Consider the following 19332-nt stretch of genomic DNA (forward strand, 5'->3'; position numbering starts at 1 on the left):
AAGAAGGAAATTGTGGTATATTTGTTCAGGGGAAAGCTTTGGTGTATGTACTGATGATTGCAAAGCATTCCAGAAAAGTGCTGGTGTTATTTCCTGTTTGGGTTCAGTATGCGGGAAAGAGCATCTTACAGTGACCGGGAGGTAATCGCGTTTCTGTTCCCAGAAAGGCACAAAACTCAAGGATAATTATTTCTCTCAATCATTTGGATGAGGGATGACTTCCTGTGTGACCACTATGTATGACCTGCTCTATTCCGGCTAGAAAATTATTTTAATTGTAGCCAGATCCGCAATTAATTTAAATTGATACTAGTACAATTTTGTAATTAAGCTGGGCTGGAGTTGTGCCGGTTATTTTCTGGTTTGGATTGAAAGTGTTTAATGGAAAGGCAAAATAGGTCCTGTTAATTCAGACTGAGACCCTTGTTCTGCAGGAATTAATCTTCTCTGTGGCAGTATTTTCTTTTTTTTAATTTTCCTTTCTCCTATGGTTAGAAATAAGTGCAAGTTTCAAAAGCAACTTCAAAGTCAATGCTTTTCAGTCGTGCGCATCGCACTTCTGTTAGCCAACTGCATGTCTCCCAGTGTAATCGAAGCTATTTGGTCTCTAGCAGTCACTGCACAATTACCACAGCTATCTCCTGTTCCAGCTCTAGGCAGATGGAGGTTTGTAAGAGAATATCAGATATCACTGGGAAGTAGCTGCACGTCAGGAAACCGCTGTGTTCCTGGGCAGCTGCCATCCCCAGGGCCCAAGGCAGTGTTTGCAAAGCAAAGCTGTAGAGATCAGTTCTTTCCAATACCCCAGTATGCCACGACTGGGATATTACATTGCAAGTATTTCATGTTGTAGTGAAACAGTAAAAAACATTCAGGTTAAAAGCGAAAAATAATACATCTCATTGAAAGTATGAGGGGCATTAAGATAGAGAAAATGCAGTTACTTATTTTGGAATTTCTTTAGGGCAGGAAACCTAACTTCATCCTTGCAAAAAGTGCTTGGTCGCATTAATGACCAACGCTGAAGCACAGGACTGTCGAGTTTGGGGGGGAGGATAAATTATTATTACTATTATTATTATTATCATCATCATCGTTGTTGTGATTATTTACTTCAGTTTCTGATGTGTGTTGAAAATTAAATCTTTAAAAAATAATAATTTTTAAAAAAAAAAACTGATCCGAGAGTAGCTGTTGCTTTGATGTTGAGAGTATTTACTAGACTTGTAGAAGCCTGGGAAAAAACCAAACATCCTGGCCAGTTCCTGAGCACAGAGCTTAGGACCTAGTGTCAGAGACACAGGGTTGAGAAGTTTTGCTTGATAGGTAAGGCTTCCTAGGTGTCTGAGGAGGGCTCAGTGCCAGTGTCTCCTTCATTTTCAGGGGACTCAAGCAGCAACTCTTAGAGACCCCCTTAACTGAATAGATTTGAGAAAAGAAAAATAGCAAATTAGAAGGGAATTATTTCCTGTCCACTGTTGTGTCATTGGTTGTGTTGGTCTTAATAATTGTAGATTTTATTAAAAAAATGTCCATCTTCATCCAGACCTTTATCCTTTCAACTGTAGCTCACTCTAATACTTTGCTACTTGGAAACATCCATATTTAAAGAGCTGGCAACTAAAAGTGAAATTGTGTTGCCTTACATACATTAGTTGTTGAGGGTTGCTTTTTTTTATCTTGTTTTTAATGATGCCAAATGAAGGGCTTCCTACTGTTCAAATGTTGCAAGAAATGCATCCTGAAAATGAAACCAAATGATTAACAAGTATTTTTAGCTTCATAAAATGGGCTTCGTATAGCTTGCACAGAACAGTTTGGGCATTGCCATGTATTATCCCAATTTTTAGTTTAATATGAGTTGGAGATTCAGCATATGAATCTAGGCTTCCTCCCTGGTCCCCTGAGATGAAAATGAAATGTGTATTTCTTGCAGCGTGGTTTCAGCAGGGAGTCTCTATTTTGTCAGGTCAGTGTGCTCTGGTGTTACATTTTGTTAAGCAGCATAATGATGTGATTGCCTCCTATGATGAAGTGCATGCTGAGTTCTGGAAATTTGGAAAATAAATGTTCATCTGGAGCTTGAGAAGTTGCTGGACTGAAAATGAGAATAAATGCAAATCAAATATTTGCTTCGGTTGTATTTTCTGCTTTTGGAGCAGTAGATGCCTGAGCCCCTGAAGCCAGTCGTGCTGTATTTATGGTGCCCTGTCTGTTAAGAGTTTTCAGTTCTTTTCCTTTTTGTTTGCCTTCCCCATTTGTTCACTTACATGCACTAAATCAGCATAAGAACTAGTAGAAACCTACCTGGGCTGTTAGCATAGTTACCCTGCACATAAAGGGTTTTCCCTCATTATTGCCTCTGCTTTTTTAGTCAAAAGCCTAATGATGGTTGTGTGTGGACAATTCTGCCTGTGAAGCTCTATGGGAAAAACAATGTAAGAGTAAATATTGCTGTGGGAACATGTCATTCAGGGGCCATGTAACAGCATGATGAGTAGCTGTAGATGTTGAAGTGAACAAGAGACAACAATCAAAGGTCCTAAAAGTATGTGCATAGCTAAAATTTGGCTTTAGTTTTGTTGCAGCACATGAGGGTCCCCATCACAGCTGCTAGCCCATACCACAGCAGTCTGCAGTACCTGAATCACATTAACAAGTTTGGAAATGGGGGAGCATCAGAAAGATTTCGTGACCTTTTTGATGAGACTAGTTAAAGTATCTCAGCATGTCTTAGTATGAGCTCTATAATTTGGATGCCATAAGATAATTCTCTATTGCTTTACATTTTCAAAGCCCCACTAGATCAATACCATTTGCTGTCATTCTCCAGTAGAGCTACAGGAATAATCGACTGGGGGAAGGCATTGCTAGCCAAAACTAGGGAGAAAAAAAGGGGAAAAACCCAAGGCAACAACAGCAAAAAAAAAACAAAACCAACCCTAACCTTCGTTTTGTCCAAAGTGTTTCATTCTGTTGTATTTTTAAGCCTTCTTGCTGCATTTAGATATATTTAGAAATCATGGAGTGTTTGAAAACATGAAACAGTAAAGCTGTTGGTGAAATGCTTTCCTTTCAAGAGGAGCTTTGTAGGGGCAAACAGGGTAGCTTTACTTGTTTGCTTTTTTTCCAGTATTGTTAATCAAATCTGGCAAGATGCATTTAGTTGTTAAGATAAACTTAATTTAAACAAACAAAAAAGCCCACAAAACCAAAGCATGCACTCACTTCTGTTTCTCAGGGCCCTGAATATAAGTTGTGCTCCATAGGGGATATGTTTGGGAAGTATTTGGAGGTCGCTGTCTTTTAACTTTATCTCAAAGTTTTAAAACCAAAATATTTCTCTGTGCCAAATAGTTCTTTTAATTGAAGTTTGTGGGAACTGAGTGATTTAGCAGCCACTTTTACTAGATTTATTTGATAGTCAGGGCAGGGTTAGTTAATATTTTAACAACTACAGTCTTCAAATACCTTCTAACATCCCCAGTGTTTCATTGCGAGTCTATAGTTTAAAAATCCCGGAATCGTAGAAAGGTATACGTGTTTCACTTGACGGCCTAGTAGCACACTCGTAAGCATGCGAACAAAGAAGTGCGTAAATGCTTCCCCTCCCTTCTTTGGGAAGATAAACGAACTTGTCTTTTAGGATTTACTTTATTGCCCCCTCCCTAATTTTCTCTTGGTTCATCTTTAGAAAGAGCTATATACACAATGTTCTCATGACATTTGCCTTCTTCCCTCGTGGGAAAACCTTATAGAGTTAGAGATTTCCAATTGCTGTGAGAAATGAATGTACACAGAGAACTGGTGAAAGTGATCTCTCAATTGATTATTTAAATTTTGTGTTCCCTTGAGGTTAGAGGTATGTCTTATTCTGAGATATCTCTGTCCATAGCCCATACCACCCCTATGATGTCTGTAACGTTTATTTTCACACCTCGTAATTGATCTCAGTAATCTGTGCAAGAAATAAATTAGCCGATAGCTTTTGTAGATGGCAGAGTGCTTAGATATGCAAATGAAAACCTGCTGATGTTTCTACAGTACATGACTTCCCACTTGCATAGGGCCTGTAACAAAGTTCCTGGTGTCCCAGGAACTGAACCTTCCCAACATAATTTCTAGTCCTGAACCTCAATTCCCTGCACTCCTCTGCTCCTTGCTGTGGAGTTGGACAACCTTCCTGAGCATTTTGGAACTGTGTCTCTTTGACTGAACAGAGAGAAGAGTTAAATAAAAATAAGCTTTCTGCCCCTCTGCAGAGCCCATGTTCTCGATGCACTTGTAAAATTCCGTCTTCCCAAAGAGGAGGAGATTCATTAAATCTCAGTTGTTCAAATAACTCTTTCCCATCTGATGCCATTACTCCTATTGGAAACCTAGCCATGGAGTCTGTGTCTGTGAGCTGAAATGTTGACAGTTATTCTCACATCTTTTCACATAATGGATGTGTTCAGGTTTTCTCATTCTATCCTGCCTTTTTTTTTCTCAGTAGCTAGGAGAACTTTTAGTTCTGTTGCACAGCTTAATCAAGTAGAACTAACTAAATTTTAGCATTTGACAGAAGAGATGGCAATTCCGATTTCATCTCAATCTCAGCCTTTCATGCTGTATGGTAGGTAGTGAAGTGTAGACATGTTTTCAGAAAGCACTTTACTGATTGCAGTGGTGCTGAGATCACTTCTGTGCTCTGCAGAAAAATGATTAGTGTGTGCTTACTCATCTGGTCAGTTTTTCTCTCTTATTTGACAAAAAAAGCAGTGATGGGCACTTCGTGGGCTGAAAACATTGAAAACATTTGGGCTGTAACTATGGCTGATGACCTCTGTTATGTGGTGAATGGTTTAATAGGTTTGTCTTGTAAATAATCTATCACACAAATCACATCTTGTATTCTCTCGTGCTCATACAGCCGCCCCCCCCCCCCCCCCCCCCCCCCTCCGCATAGTATAAGGAGGAAGGGGAGAAAAACTGGGAAAACTAATCAGAAGAGTGTAGAAGGAAAGAGGCAATTATCAGGTATTTTCATATCATCAAGAGGATCAGTGTGTGGGGTTTTCAACCCCCCGAGCAGCACTGCTCAGCAGGGAGTGCTTTGGAACAGTTTTCTCTGTTGTAGTTGTTTCTCTGTCAAATATTTGTGCCTGTTTACTCCCCGTCCTGTACTGCAACCTTACAGTTGTTTCTTCTTTGAAAACTGTCACAGTACCTTTTCATTTGACACTTATGAAGAATTAATACATTATTAATAAATGTTTAGAGTTGTCATTTTAACAATGGGAACAAACATTTGTAATATTCTCCCTTAATCAAAGTTTATGTTAAAACTTTGGAAAACAGTCAACTTTGAAAGTGGTAATGGAATGGTAAGAAATTTCTCTAGAAACAGCTCATTGCCAGGGAGGCCAAGGACGTTTCTACCTTACATCTATTTAAAAGCAGGGGATTATTTCATTCTGCCCAGGCAGCATCAGCCTGTTCTGCCTACACTGCAACATTTATGCTGCTGAGTGAATGCATCTAGCATTTCTACTGAATGGCCAATTCAGAATGGCTTTAGGCAAAAGCCTTGAAACACATGTTCCCTTATGTGTTAAATCAGCTTCTTGGTACCATATCTTGTTCTTGTGGCACATTCCCCATTAATACGAAATCTTCAGAAGAATGGAAAGTTGAATCCTACAAGTTCTGGTAATTTTCTGTATTTGTTAGGATGAGAGAGCTCCTTCAGCCACATTTCTTCCATAGCAGATAACCTGGAACATCTGATGTCCCCACTCCTTAATATTCAGCCTTAATTTTCCTGCATTTTCTTCCAGTGTGGTATGCCCAAAAGCTTTCTGAAAATGTACTTCTTGCACAACCCTTATACCCAGAACTGGGCAGTTGCTTCTTGCAAAGCAGATTTGCCAGAGTACTAAACCACCCTTCCCTTCTTACTGAGACATAAATACTTTCTCCTCCTTCTCTCCTATCTTAATGTCTTCATAAGCCTTTGCTGCTTGTTCAGATTGGGTTCCAATTAATGAGAATCTGATTTAGAGAGGAGTATCTCACAGATGGGTAGGCAACACAGTTTTAAAAGTTCCATTTCTCTAGGAAACCAAGCAAAAAATCTCCTAAGCCGATTGCAGGTTGGTTCAACTATTTGTCAAAATACTGCAAGGTCATTGAGCAGCCTTACATGGATCACTCCAAAGGCTGGAGTGAAAATACAAGCAGGTAAACTGTCCCTTGGGGCTGGGAAAGAAAAAGAAGGAGTCGGCAAAATATTTTGCATTAGCACTAGTCAGTGATGCTTACAACATATTTGAATGTGGCAATGGCAGTGGGGTTGCTGTTGACAGGCATGGTACCTACAACACCAGGAGGAGTTGCTGACCTCTCTGGTTTGTGGGGCAGGAGTTAAACTGTGCTGTGCATGAACAGTTCTACTTTCAGGATGCAGGGAATGGTAGAGGCGAAGGCTTGATATTTAAGCAAACAAGAAAATGCCACAGTAGGTTGGTGCTCCTCATGAGCAGGGGCTCAGCAGCTTACAGATCTTTCCTGGAGTAGGAAGAAGTGAAATGCAATCAGAATTAGTCTAGGTACTGTTCACTGGAGGAGGATGCAGAATGCATATTGGATATGTGCAGGAGATGGAGAAGACCACGAGGACGGAAAACAGTGTAGCATCAAAAATATCTCAATCTGTTACAGATTTTTTCTCTTAATAGTGACTACCACTCATACGGCCCCATGCATTCATCAAATTCCCATGTCCAGAGAAGTGTCAACATTTTAAAAGTGGTTTCCAGATCATAAGCTCTCGAATTCAGTAAGCCTCTGAGTGACTTATCTCAGGCCAAGAACCAGAAAACAACTTCCCCAAACCTGCCAATTCCTAGCGCCTTGCATCATAACTGCAAGGCGAAGTTCCTGCTTGTGAGAAGTTTAGGATGCTCCTGAAAGCTGCAGCCAGATCTAAGCTGCCAGGCATCTTCTCAACCACCCAAAATTCACTTGAGGTATCTCTTTCCCATAGCAACATTCCTGAAAGCAGGCTAGTCAGACATGGGGCTTCCTCACTAGCTCTGGGAAAGCATAATTCTTCTGCATCTGGTGTTGAAGATTATTACAGTTCAGCAAAAAATGGGTTTCATGAAACATAAAATCAGGCATATGAAACTCTTATTTAAGTAAGAGGTGATTGAGAGTTGTAACTTCCCCTTGAAGTGCATCTCCCATCATTTATTTTTTATACTATGCCACAGTCACTGTTTAAATTATTAAAAGCAAGAAGTAAAAAGCTTATCAGGAGATAGAAATGGATTAGATTAAAATTAATCTAGCATAATCCTTTCTCTAAAACTGCTGATTCAGTTTGTGCTCAAGTTTATCAGTGTATTTGAGGATAAGGGATAAGGATAATTTCTTCCCTAATTTGGGAATGCTTCAGCTTGATACTTCTGAAGCACAGAGAATGTGCAGTGCAGTTTTAATTGAGAAATCTATGAAATTACAAATCTATCCAATAATGCAAATGCCAAACTCATCTTAGATTTATACTAATTTAAGCACCTGAGTTGGTATAGGTGATCTGCCTCATTTCAAACAGGGATGAGTTTTGTGAACAGAAGTTGCAAAATAGGGTTGCAGTAAAGAACAGACTTTGGCATGGTCACGGAGACCCAAATTTTCAGCTGGCATGTGTCATCTGTCACCTTCAGTGTCAGCCCTGCTGCAAGATCCCTACCAGCCACCTACCTGTTCATGTCTCAAGTAGGCTGTCATGGCAGACAGTGAGGTAGGATGTCTGGGGTTTGTAACGCATGCTGGCCTTCCAGAGAACTAGAGGGGAGGAGGCTCAGCTCTCCAGTTAAGACCTTGGAAATACCGGAATAATCAGGAACATGACACTAATGGATTTTTTTTTTATTTATCAGTGACAGCTTGTGACATCTTTAAAAAGAAATCATCTGCGAGCTAGTCATGTGGTTTATTCCCGTGTTCAGTTTCAGTCACCACTAAATGAAGATTGAAATGGTATTGAAAGGGGTTGAGCTGGCAGGGGCTGGCTAAAGATGAGTGAAATCTGCTGTCTGACAGAATTCAGTCAATAGGCATTTATCAAAAGTTGTAACATATGTGATCTCTTTATAAAATAAATTAGAGATCTGAGTCTAGCTCCCAGACTTCACTAAGCATGTTGCAACCATCCTCACCCTCCAAATCCAGCCTTACCCAGCCTCTTCAGCCAAAGCTCTCAGAAGCATAGAATCATAGAATAGTTAGGGTTGGAAAGGACCTCAAGATCATCTAGTTCGAAGCCCCCCCTGACATGGGCAGGGACACCTCCCACTGAACTAAACTAAGCATCCACGGCTGCTGATTGGGCATAGCAGAAAGTCGGTTGCTGGCACAATCACAGCAATGATGTATCTCAACTTTCACAATCAAATATGGGTTTCCAGATCCCTGAAGCATATACTGCTTCATTTAAGTTGATAGTCCTGGCTATGTGAGCACTCCTTCCTGTAAGGGTGATATTTTATTGTTGGAAAACAAAAGGTGGTATTGGTTTTGGCATTTTCTGTTCCCTGATACATATAGAATGTCTAAATATGCCACGATGATGTTGTTTTCAGCTGATAGATATCAAAACTATCAAATATATGAAGAGAATGTTTTTTTCCTGTGTACTACAGGAACGTGCCACAGCATCATGTAGCAGTGCCTGTGTGGATATCTCCCCTGAAGGACATACCACCTGCACTTGCTTGCCCAGATATTTCAACCTTGGAGTTGATAGCCATATTAATTCACTGCAGTAAGAGAATTCTCTGCAACCAACTTTCTTTTTTTTAAAGGTTTGATCTAATCTCTTATAGCTACAGTAAGAGGCTGATCAAAGGTAGTGAAAGCCGGTATTAAAGGATTAGCTAGGTCACATTGAAATATGTGTTAAAACAAGCCCAGGGACCTTTAGCTTTACTGAAGCAAGTGCACAAAAAAAAAGGCTTTTTAAGCTAACTCTCTCTGACTTTAAACAGAAAACAAACTGATGGATTAAATCTGTGAGTCATTCCTTAATGTGATGTGTGTAGCACTTTATGTGGGACAAGCCTGGAAAATACAAGCAATGATTGAATCTCACACAGCAGAAATGCAACGCAGAATTAAAAAACAGTGTAAGCATCATTTATGCATGTGCCCAGCTTACAGCTTATCTATTTTCATTTGATGTCTGCCTCTAAGTAATGAGCGGCTTCAGTCCGGCCCCCTTTATCCCTTTTTCCTGGCCGATCTCTCCTCTCTTTCCTTTCCATTTGCTACTGACAGTATCTGCCATGGAGGTACTTTATCTCTGGCTGTCAGGTGAAGATGAGTATTGCTTTGGAAGGATGTTGAGGCCACTCTGTGGACCATATCAAGCTATTATTCTTTTTTTTTTTACCAGCGTTTCCTCATTGAAATCAACTTACAAACAGAGCATCATACAGATCTATACATGGCTCAGTGGGAAAAGCTGTGAAATCATCTAGGCTTGAATCAGTGTCACAGGAGGACAAGCATGTGTCTTCTGGCTTCCAGAAGGATGGTGTTGCATGATTAGCAGGGATAAAGGTTGTAGCAATTATACTGCTGTTCATCACTTGTGAGTCCTTTCTGCATTGCTGCTCTTTTTTAAGGTTGGTTTGATGAGGTTACATTGTAGTTACATTAATGGCACACTACATTGTATAATATTTTCCTGAAATCTTGATTTCACTACAAATAAACTGCCATGACCCATGAGTACTCCTTTATGCATGGTGGGGTAATGTTTCATTCCAGGATTTACCATCTGATGACTCCCAAGGAATTTTTCTTAGCAGAAATAAGCTTTCATTTTGTAATTCCTTTCTTCAATGGATCGTGGTCTCTCTTGGCAGACCCAGCAACCCAACTTTTCCAGAGTCTGGAGTATCATCATTGGTTGGTGCAGTTTGAAGTTGCATCTCTGTTGAGAAGGGGCATGGCCAAGGGGACCAACCCTTCCCACAGAGCCTTGTGGGTCACTGCAGGGATGAGCCTGGCCCCAAAAGTTTTAGTTTAAACCAGAGGTGCATGAAATAAGTGGCATTAAATCTAACCTTGGACAAGGTTTTACCAGTTTCAGTAAACACTGAACCTGGTTCCCCAAAGGTATCATAAGCTCTTATAACAAACACAGGATGGGTTGGTTTGTGGGTTTTCTTTTCAGGCAACACCAGGCTAAGCTGTAAATTTCTACAAGACCTTTTATGAGTTTTGTCAGATGAAAAAACTTAGTTTCTTCCAAAACCTGCCAGCCTGCATGCTAGATCAGTGGGGTTGTGGGAGGGTGTCTGCTGCCCATCAGACATTTTTGAAATAGGTTTGTGTATTTGACTGTAGTAAATACAACAGCATGGAACTTCATCTCAAAACATTTTCCATTCAGTTGTAGATAAAGCCTTCTGTTGATTTTTGTCCCTGAAGGAACTTCAAGTTCAAATTTTGTCAAAATCCTCAGTGGTACAGTGCAGTAGTCAATGCTCCTGGTGCCATAGCAGCCAGCGTAGCCAGCCATCAACTGGGGCTGGAAGCTGTTTGCGAGAGATAAGCCAGGTCAGCTGTGTACAGCCATCAAGTATTTAACTATTTTAGAGGTACAAAAAAAGGGGGATGCAGCAGATAAAGGTGATTATTTATTAGACTTCAGGTAATGAAGACCTCTCACCTTTTTAATTAGCTATATGTGAAGCTCTACATTGCTGTGCAAGCATGGAGTTGAGGGGCTAGGAAGCAACCACAGCCCTGCATTCACTGTGAATTGCTGTGAGGATGAGTCAGACACAGAACTTGGCTGAATTGTACATTTTCCTCATTCTTACACACTTCTGACTTGCTAATGGACTTGCCATGTACGTGTGTATCCAGCACTAACAAACACATGGACACAGTTATGTTTACAAAAGCAATTATCTCTCCCCAGTAGAAAGGGGCTGCTTGCTGTTACCATTAGTGTGTGGTCAGGAGATGCTAGCACTACAGCCTGTGGTACAGCCCTGTTTCCCCACTGGTGTGTGTTGTGCCCTGTTAAACCATATCAGAAGTTGTACATTGTCACCATTGGGGGTTTGTAAGAAAAAGATAGAAAAACCTCAGAGATGTCATAGTTATGCCTCAGGTTGGAGAGATGACCTCTTATTGCCTTCTGTGATATCATGTCTTTATGATGATTCCCATTACCGCTATATTACCACTGACAACAGTGACTTGTGGCTCTTCCACACTGTTCCAAGTCCAATTCTGCAAATCCATTCACTAATATTGGCAAAGCTAAAGGGCATGTGCTTTTTTTCTGTCCCATCTGGCAAGGACAGCATATTTCTTTGTATGCAAATTATTGGCTGGCAGGCTACACAGTGACTGTATCATCAGGTTTAGCATAGATGAGGGTTCACCCAAAAATGTGTTATTAACTTTAGATTAATCTTGTTCATTATTCATTATTCTTTTTATGAAAATCTGCATTGGAGGCACAGGAGCTGTGGTGTGATGTAGCTGGAGGCCCCATGTGATGGAGAGGGCAGAGCACGGAGTTAAGGGGAGAATTACCAAGTGATTTTTGCATCCTGGTTGATTCCTTGAAATTATTCTGCATGTATTTAAAAGGAGAAGATAATAATTGATCCAGTGTGCTAGCAGGGCAATGAAATGGTCTGTAGGCCCATAAAAAATGTTTATGGTGCATAGTTCTTGTAGCTTTACTATTAAAATAAAACTGTGAAAGAGAAAAATGGTCAGAAATTGCAGTGCAGTTGCCAGCAAACTACTGGTATGGGTGGAGAAGAGCCCTGGGGGGTTACGTAGGGCCACATACATGGTACATAGTGTCAGGGATTTGCCTTTGCCTGGTAAAATCCTCTTTCCTCTTCCCCAGCACACTCACAGCCAGTGTGTTGTGGTGGATCAAGACACCTTTCCAGCTCATGTTATGTTATTCATGGGACTACAAATGTTGATTGCTTAATCAAATCGTAGTGAAATTTGAAATTACGAATATCCCCTACAAGCAGTCAGCAAAACTTAGTAAGCAAGATGAGAATACAGAAAGAATTCAGAGGATGCTCATCAGATAATCAGTTATGCTTTATCATTGCCCAAATTTACCGTAACCATCAAAACACCCTGTTAGTGCCACTTAACAGAGATTGGAACACCAGGGAATGCAAGCAATCAGAGCAAAAAAAATGAAGCTTATGCAACACTGCTGTTGACAGAGGCATTATCCACTCAAGCCCATCAGGGTGCAGTTGCAGAGGTGTGCAATGGTGGTATAATGGGGTGTTAGCTTGTGTATGCCAGGGTCTGTGCCACGATCGTGTTCTGCCGGGGTAAAGCCTTGCACGTGAATGAAGCTACAGGTTCTTCCCTCACTCCATTCAGGGCAAAGTTATCCTATTGCTGTATAAGAGAAAATTATGTCTTGGGCAGACTTGGATATGAATTAATGGTTTGTGATGTGAATGGCTTTTATGAACTGGAGGGGGGAGGGGGAGGAAAATATGAGCTATGATTGGGATTTTCTATGGCAAAGTAATGTTACGGTATCTGAATACATAAAATAAATAGCAGGTGTGAAGGTTTGGCACTTCCTAGCCTGGAGTGCAGCAAATGCTGGAAGGTGAAGAAGGGCTGAGCTTGTGTGTGCATCAGCTTCTCTAATGGAAACTCAGATTATAGCAGGCTCAGATGGTAATGCACACAGAGCCAGGAAATATGTGTCTGTAGTAAATCATGCAAAAGCAAAATGCTAGATCCAGTTGCTCACTACCATCAGTTGCAATGCAATAGCTGAGGGAATAGTTTCTCTTCAGGAAAAACTTTGCGTGACTTCGCTGTTGCTGCTGGCTGTATCTGGAAGGGCCCAATCTGTGGCAGGGAAAGCAGAGATATGGAGCAAAATCGACAGGAGAACTTCAGCACTTCCCATACCTAAGAATAAATTGCATTTGAAAACGTAAAAAAGCAATAATAGTTTTATGGAGCTGCGTGGTCAAGGAAAGTGCAAACCTAGCTCATGGAGCTGCATTCACCATATCTAGATTTAAATTGGTCCTTTTTTTACAAGACTGGGATGAATCTCAGCTTTTGTTTCAGAAAGCCTCGAAATTAGTTCAAAATACTGTCCTACTGCAGTTACAGTCTGGGTTGCTTGAGACTGTTATGAAAGGAGGATTTTCTTCATTTCCTTGATTTCATATTTTATTCTTGCCATGGGTAAGGAAGCTTAATTTTTGTGCTTCAAGATTTACAGGAAATGCTGCAAATCTTTCATCTCACACTGAAAAAGTTTCTGCCTGTCCAACTTGAGAGTGACATAGTAGGTGATAACATCAAAATTATAGGAATCATTAAAGATTGGATTAATCTCTGTAACTTTCAGTAAAGCCTATTAAAAAAATAATAGTGTATTGTACCACGCTGTTCTTATTAAAAATGATAATTGATCCCCATTTTTTGGCTAATACTAATTTCAAAATTTCATTCTTCTATGCAGCTTTATGGTTACCATAATCTTGATATTTTAATAGCTTTTCCCATAATAGCTGCAGAGACCTTTTTAAGTGGCAGCACTGACTCTATGGACTTTAAAAAAATCAAGAAAAGAGTTTTTTGTACTAAAAGGCAAAAGCAAGACAAAGCCAAAATAGTATGACAGAAGAGCAGAGGACATTATTTTGGTAAACCATACGGTCTAATTGTAATAATTACTCATAGCAGTATTTCTGTTCAGCTTTAAGTAGCCCTTTTCTTTTTTTGCACTTGCTGTCATTTAGAGAAAGTTTACAATCTACAGTGTCTTTAGCTTTGTTTCTTGTCTCGAGCAGAGTGTTGTGTGGGCAGCACAGGAGAGACTTGTGCTTTAATAGTTAATCATTGAATGCGTTAGAAAAATGATGAGATCTGAACGTGATCAGGAAAGGCACACCCAGGAGGAATGTGTGCTTTGCTGAGCAGAACAAACAAAACCAAACAAGAAAACCCCAGACAAAACCCGTGCAGCAAGGCAAAGTGATGCAACTTCTACTACTTTGCGTGTCTCATTTTCCCCAGGGTGAGCAAAGGTGCTGGGCTCAGCACCCCAGCGAGCTCAGCTTCTCCAGAAAGGCAGCCATGGAGTGACACAGGGCTGCCAGGTCTCTCTGCTGACGCCCTGGGAAGCGGCTCAGGACATTTCTTTAGGGGGTGGGGGAGTAAAAAAAGTGTGGCTCCAGTCTGATAATAAAATTGAAAAGGCGTATCTTAAATGTCCTATATCTACATTCAAGTGGTTTGAATAATTTATTTCCTTTTTAATTACTAAAGTTGACAGCAACTGCTGACTGTTCTAAATTTTGTTAACCATGGTAATTAGCCATGAAATAGTGGCAGAAGCCTTGGGTTCTATTTCAAAATATTCATTGACACTTATAAGTGATACAGGGTACGTACTTGTGGTTAGTACACTTGGTCCTGAAATCCAGAGGTAGCCTGAGCATTGTTCATTGTACAGCATGGGGGAAGCAACTGGTGTAAGAAAGTCTCTGAAAAGGGTGAAAGGAGTGAAGAAAAAAAGGCTTCTGACTTCTTCTTTGGTATTGCTGTCACATGTTTAAGTAAGACAACTTTGCAAAAAGGAACTTGAGTAAAAGGCTGCCTATGGAGCTTTGAATCAAGGCTGTTCCTGCCTGATGTTGCGTAGATGGATGTTAGAGGTGTATAACCTACCACGTACTGCCTAGCATGTTCTTCTGCCTGCCACTAGCACAGAGGCATAAATATTAATGATAACTGTGCTTAGATACATCTGTGCAATTGAACTTCTCCCGAAAGCCTTACTGCAGTAGCAGGGAATGCATCATGGAGAAGAGGTTGATGTTTTGCTGGTAAGCAGTGGGCTTTCCTGCCACATATCTGGTCAGGGAATGATTTGCAGCTCTACATGTTTGTGATGATCGCTTCCACTGTCCTTCAAAGTCAAATCAAGGTTCTGTTAACATGCCTGTTACATCCACTGTTCTTCATGAGCCCGAATTTTCTGTTGGTTCCTTTGCAATAGGTGAGTAATGTTGACTAATTTTGGATGCTCTTCCCCTTCTCTGTTGTCATTTGTCTGGACCAAAAAAACAAATTCCTAGCAATTTGTCGGCTTGTGCACAGAAACCTACAATTCACTTTACTTCTTCTAGCTTGTGCCTATGCTGGTTGTGTGGGTATTCCAAGTACTCAAGTGTGTGTAACCTGTCAATATGAATTTACACAGATGAAAAAGACCCTTCACATAGTCAGCAGAGTAAGAAAAGTTTCAGGGTCGAATGTCTTCAGTCTGGCAATGGCTCAAGCCAGGGTGCATAGACCATCTGTACCAAAACTGTACAGGTAAATTCTTCATCTCCTATCCTTGCTGATAATCATTCGAGAAGTGAAGATCTGCCACCCAAAAGTCTCAGTCTTATTCTGGTCTATCACGGAAATCCAGTCCATCAGGGCAACGAAGAGAAGTACAGTACCGAAGTACGACAGAGGTCTTTGCAGTGGAAAACCACTGCTGACAGTGGGATGGCAGTTTCTTTCTGCTTGTCTTTAAAACCAGCAAATATGGGTCAGAAATCTTTGGATAATATTCTCTGAGAGACTTACTTGAGCATGCCTTAAAGGGGAAATTAAAAGCATTGTAAATTAAGCAAAATTACATGAAAGAGCCTCAAATTAGAAAGAAGCTTGTAATAAATTCTTTGAGGATGTAGAGTCTAATGTGCAATTACAGAACCACGAATTGCCTATTCCTGCTCATTCTTTGTACTGAAAGACTCTCTGTAACTTCAGTAAACGTTTCAATCACATACAGTCACCAGGAGCCATCTCAGGCTGTATTTTAAGTGTCTGTTTACGCAGTTGTTACAAATTGCCTAAGGGGTGTGAACTGTCTATCACTTCCATAGCAATTAGTATGAGAAGCCTTATCAAAAGAAATCCATCAAGTTTGAAAAGCCATAAATATTGCACTAGGATCTCTGAGGAAATCAAAGTGAGTTTGATATAGTATTTATTTACATGTTGCTACACAAGCAAAAGCACTTATAGGTGCTCCAGTCTATGTTATTCCCTGTGCAGTATATTCCATTACTCCCATGTTATTTGAGAGAGAGAATTAACCAGAGAATTGTTTTAAATATTATATAGCGATAATGGACTACTGCTAATATCTAATTCTGTGTAATTCTGGGTAGTTGTATTTTTCTGGGCAATGATTTGTTGTAAAGAAAGGAAGGCAGAGCTGTAGCATCAGATGTTTATTATGTTGCTCAGCTCTATGTAGTCAAATTAATAGAGTTTGAGGATGGCTTTTGAGGAGACTCTGATGTTTTGCACTCTGGAAATAAGTATCGTTTAGTTTCCTATCCATTGGGTTCATCTATGTGGAGGAATCCCAGATCATCAGTATTTAGTGCTCGCTTTGATCAGACCTCTTTACTATATGCACAACTTTACATTTGCCTTTGCTCTCCTGTGACCTGCTTACCCAGGGGCTTCCACCTGGCACTCAGCTCAAATGACACAAATATTTAAGCCTTTTAACTAAGGTAGAGGCTAGGAAAAGCTACTACAACAATTGCAAGATTGGAAAGCCTGTCTTGAAAATGAAGGCAGAAGGGCTCTTGATGGCTCTCACCAGCAAAGAGGCAGGAACTCTTTAAGCTAAAGGCATCATTAGCCCAGAAGCACATAGCTATAGACTAGTAATGGAAATATTTAACCTGAAAATTAGAGGGTTCTTAGCAATTCAAGTAATACCAACTTACAACAGAAAAGTAGGAGCCAAAACCTTGCTGCTTCTCGAGTATATTTATGAATAGGATTATGTAACTTCCTGGGGAAGAATAGGGAGCGACAGGAATTGTTGATCCAAAAGACCCTCCCAGTTCCATGGGTTTTGTTGAGGAACATGTACTCAATTCACCATTCCACAATCAGCACACAATGGTGTTCTCTTGCAGAGCTCAGGGGGCTTCAGTGGAAACTTGCTGTGTGAAGATTCACTTAAATTTAAATGCCTCTGTGCATTGCAGGGCCATGGTGTTTATTTGTCTATTGCTGGATGCTTCTGGAGGAGCAAGATAATTGTTCACCAAGAGTAAATAAAAAAAGCAAACAAGCAACTTAACTACTTGCAGAAAATAATAAGCCAGCTGAGAAGTGGTACCTTGTTTATTCTGAGTATCCTCTTGACATCAGCATGAGGTTACTTATAATTAGATGCACATGTGTAAATACAATGATTAGATATTCCCACATAAGCATAATTATCATATCTTCCTAAAAGTCTAAGCAGGCATTTTATAATCCTGTTGTTGAAAATAAATAAATAAAAGCCAACAATCTGCATTCAGCCTCTTACATATGTAAACAGTGGAACAGGAGGGCAGAATATATTTTCCAAAGTACCTAATGGCAGTTGAGGTCAATTACAGTTATGACTCATTAGAGTATTAAAATAAGAATGCGCTTTTTATTATAATTAGTGTTCCCTTAGAAAACTACAGCAATCTTGTGTTCACTTTACTTCTTCAAGGATTTTCAGGGTGTTTGAGCATTAGTTGCAGGCAAATATTATAGGGTTGTTTTGCATTAACCTCACTTACAAACTCTGCAACCACTTGCAGCATCTCACTTATATTGTTATTGCTCAAATAACTTCCAAAGATGCCTTATAAAACAAAGAGTACTGTCTAACTGGTCATATAGAGGATTACAGCTGCTTAATTTAGTGTTCAGGTTTTTGCTGATTCAGAAATTCCAAAGGGATGAAGTACACAGCGTGTGATAACATACTTGGCAGATCCTCCTCCGAACTGTGTGTCCTACGTTCAGCAGTAGCAGTCACTTTTTCTCCTTCTTAGTAGCTGGTGCAGTGCTGTGGTTTTGACTTTCGGCCTGGAGACAGTGCTGATAACACCGATGATTTTAGTTACTGCTCAAATGTTTAGTCTGACCAAGGACTTTATGAGCCTCATGCTCTGCCAGAGAGGAGGGGAAGCCGGGAGGAAGCAGAGACAGGACGCCTGACCGAAACTAACCAAAGAGGTATTCCATACCACAGCACGTCATGCCCAGGATGTAAGCTGGGAGTTACCCGGAAGGGCTAGATCACTGCTGGGTGCGGGTGAGGTATCGGTCAGTGGGTTGTGAGGTGTTGTATTCTCTTCCCTTGTTATTTCTCTTATCATTATTATTATTGGTGGTAGCAGTAGTGATTTGTGTTATATCTTAGTTGCTAAACTGTTCTTATCTCAACCAGTGGGAGTTACATTCTTTCGATTCTCTTCCCCATCCCTCCAGGAGTGGGGGGAGGAAGGGAACGAGTGAGTGAATGAGCTGCATGGCTTGGTTTAAACCACGACACTGTGTTGAAAGGAAAAACATTATTAAGAAAGAATAAAAGAAGTCATGAGGCAGGCTGAAATGTTCATGACAAAAAGGTGAGATTCTTGTAAAATGCTTTCTATGCTGGGTTGGAAGAACTTGAAGGATCAACAAGAATATTAGATCTGTCTATCGGCTCAGAATTGTCACAGTTGGAAATTTATATTTATAGCCATAAAGATAAGAACTTGCAAAATGTTTGCCTTGTTATCTTTTTATGGACTGTGATATATCCAGTTTTCCTAACCAAAGGGGGCAGGGAGAAACTAATTTTCAGGGCTGCAGCTCTGACTTGGGAAGGAGTCCAGCACTAGACTGTGCCCCATAAGAACATGTGTCCTGTCACTAAGACTAGTGTTACCTTGTGCTTCCAGAGCTCACCTACGCGTGGATCTTCAATGAGTACCCGACCTTCGTACACCAGGACAATCGCCGTTTTGTTTCACAAGAGACTGGGAATTTGTACATCGCGAAGGTGGAAGCTTCAGATGTGGGCAACTACACGTGCGTGGTGACAAACACTGTGACCAACAGCAGGGTCCTGGGCCCCCCCACCCCGCTCGTCCTCAGGAATGACGGTAGGACTTAGAGGATAGAACTGGAGGCTGGGGTTGGAGAGTTTGTTTTGTTTTCTTTGACTGGCTATCATCAGACATTAAGAAGTGGCCTGAAGAACCATTGAATAGTTAGGGTTGGAAAGGACCTTAAGATCATCTAGTACCAACCCTGCCATGGGCAGGGACACCTCACACTATACCATGCCACCTGAGGCTCTGTCCAACCTAGCCTTGAACACCACCAGGGATGGAGCATTCACAACTTCCCTGGGCAACCCATTCCAGTGCCTCACCACCCTTACAGTAAACAACTTCT

The 19332-nt window shown here is 40.7% G+C and overlaps 1 protein-coding gene across 1 annotated transcript in view; it reads left to right on the forward strand.

Annotated features, from left to right (window-relative positions):
* The window catches only part of LOC308225247 (contactin-4), a gene marked incomplete at its 5' end in the record, with an annotated part of 165621 nt that overhangs the window by 62857 nt on the left and 83432 nt on the right, over window positions 1-19332 (forward strand). The window contains one exon of the mRNA XM_080625912.1: window positions 18834-19037. Within this exon, the coding sequence (XP_080482038.1) occupies window positions 18834-19037 (204 nt within the window). The remainder of the gene's footprint in view (window positions 1-18833; window positions 19038-19332) is intronic.

This window comes from Psittacula echo (assembly GCF_963264785.1).
Source record: "Psittacula echo genome assembly, chromosome: 9".
NCBI classification, from domain to species: Eukaryota; Metazoa; Chordata; class Aves; order Psittaciformes; family Psittacidae; genus Psittacula; species Psittacula echo.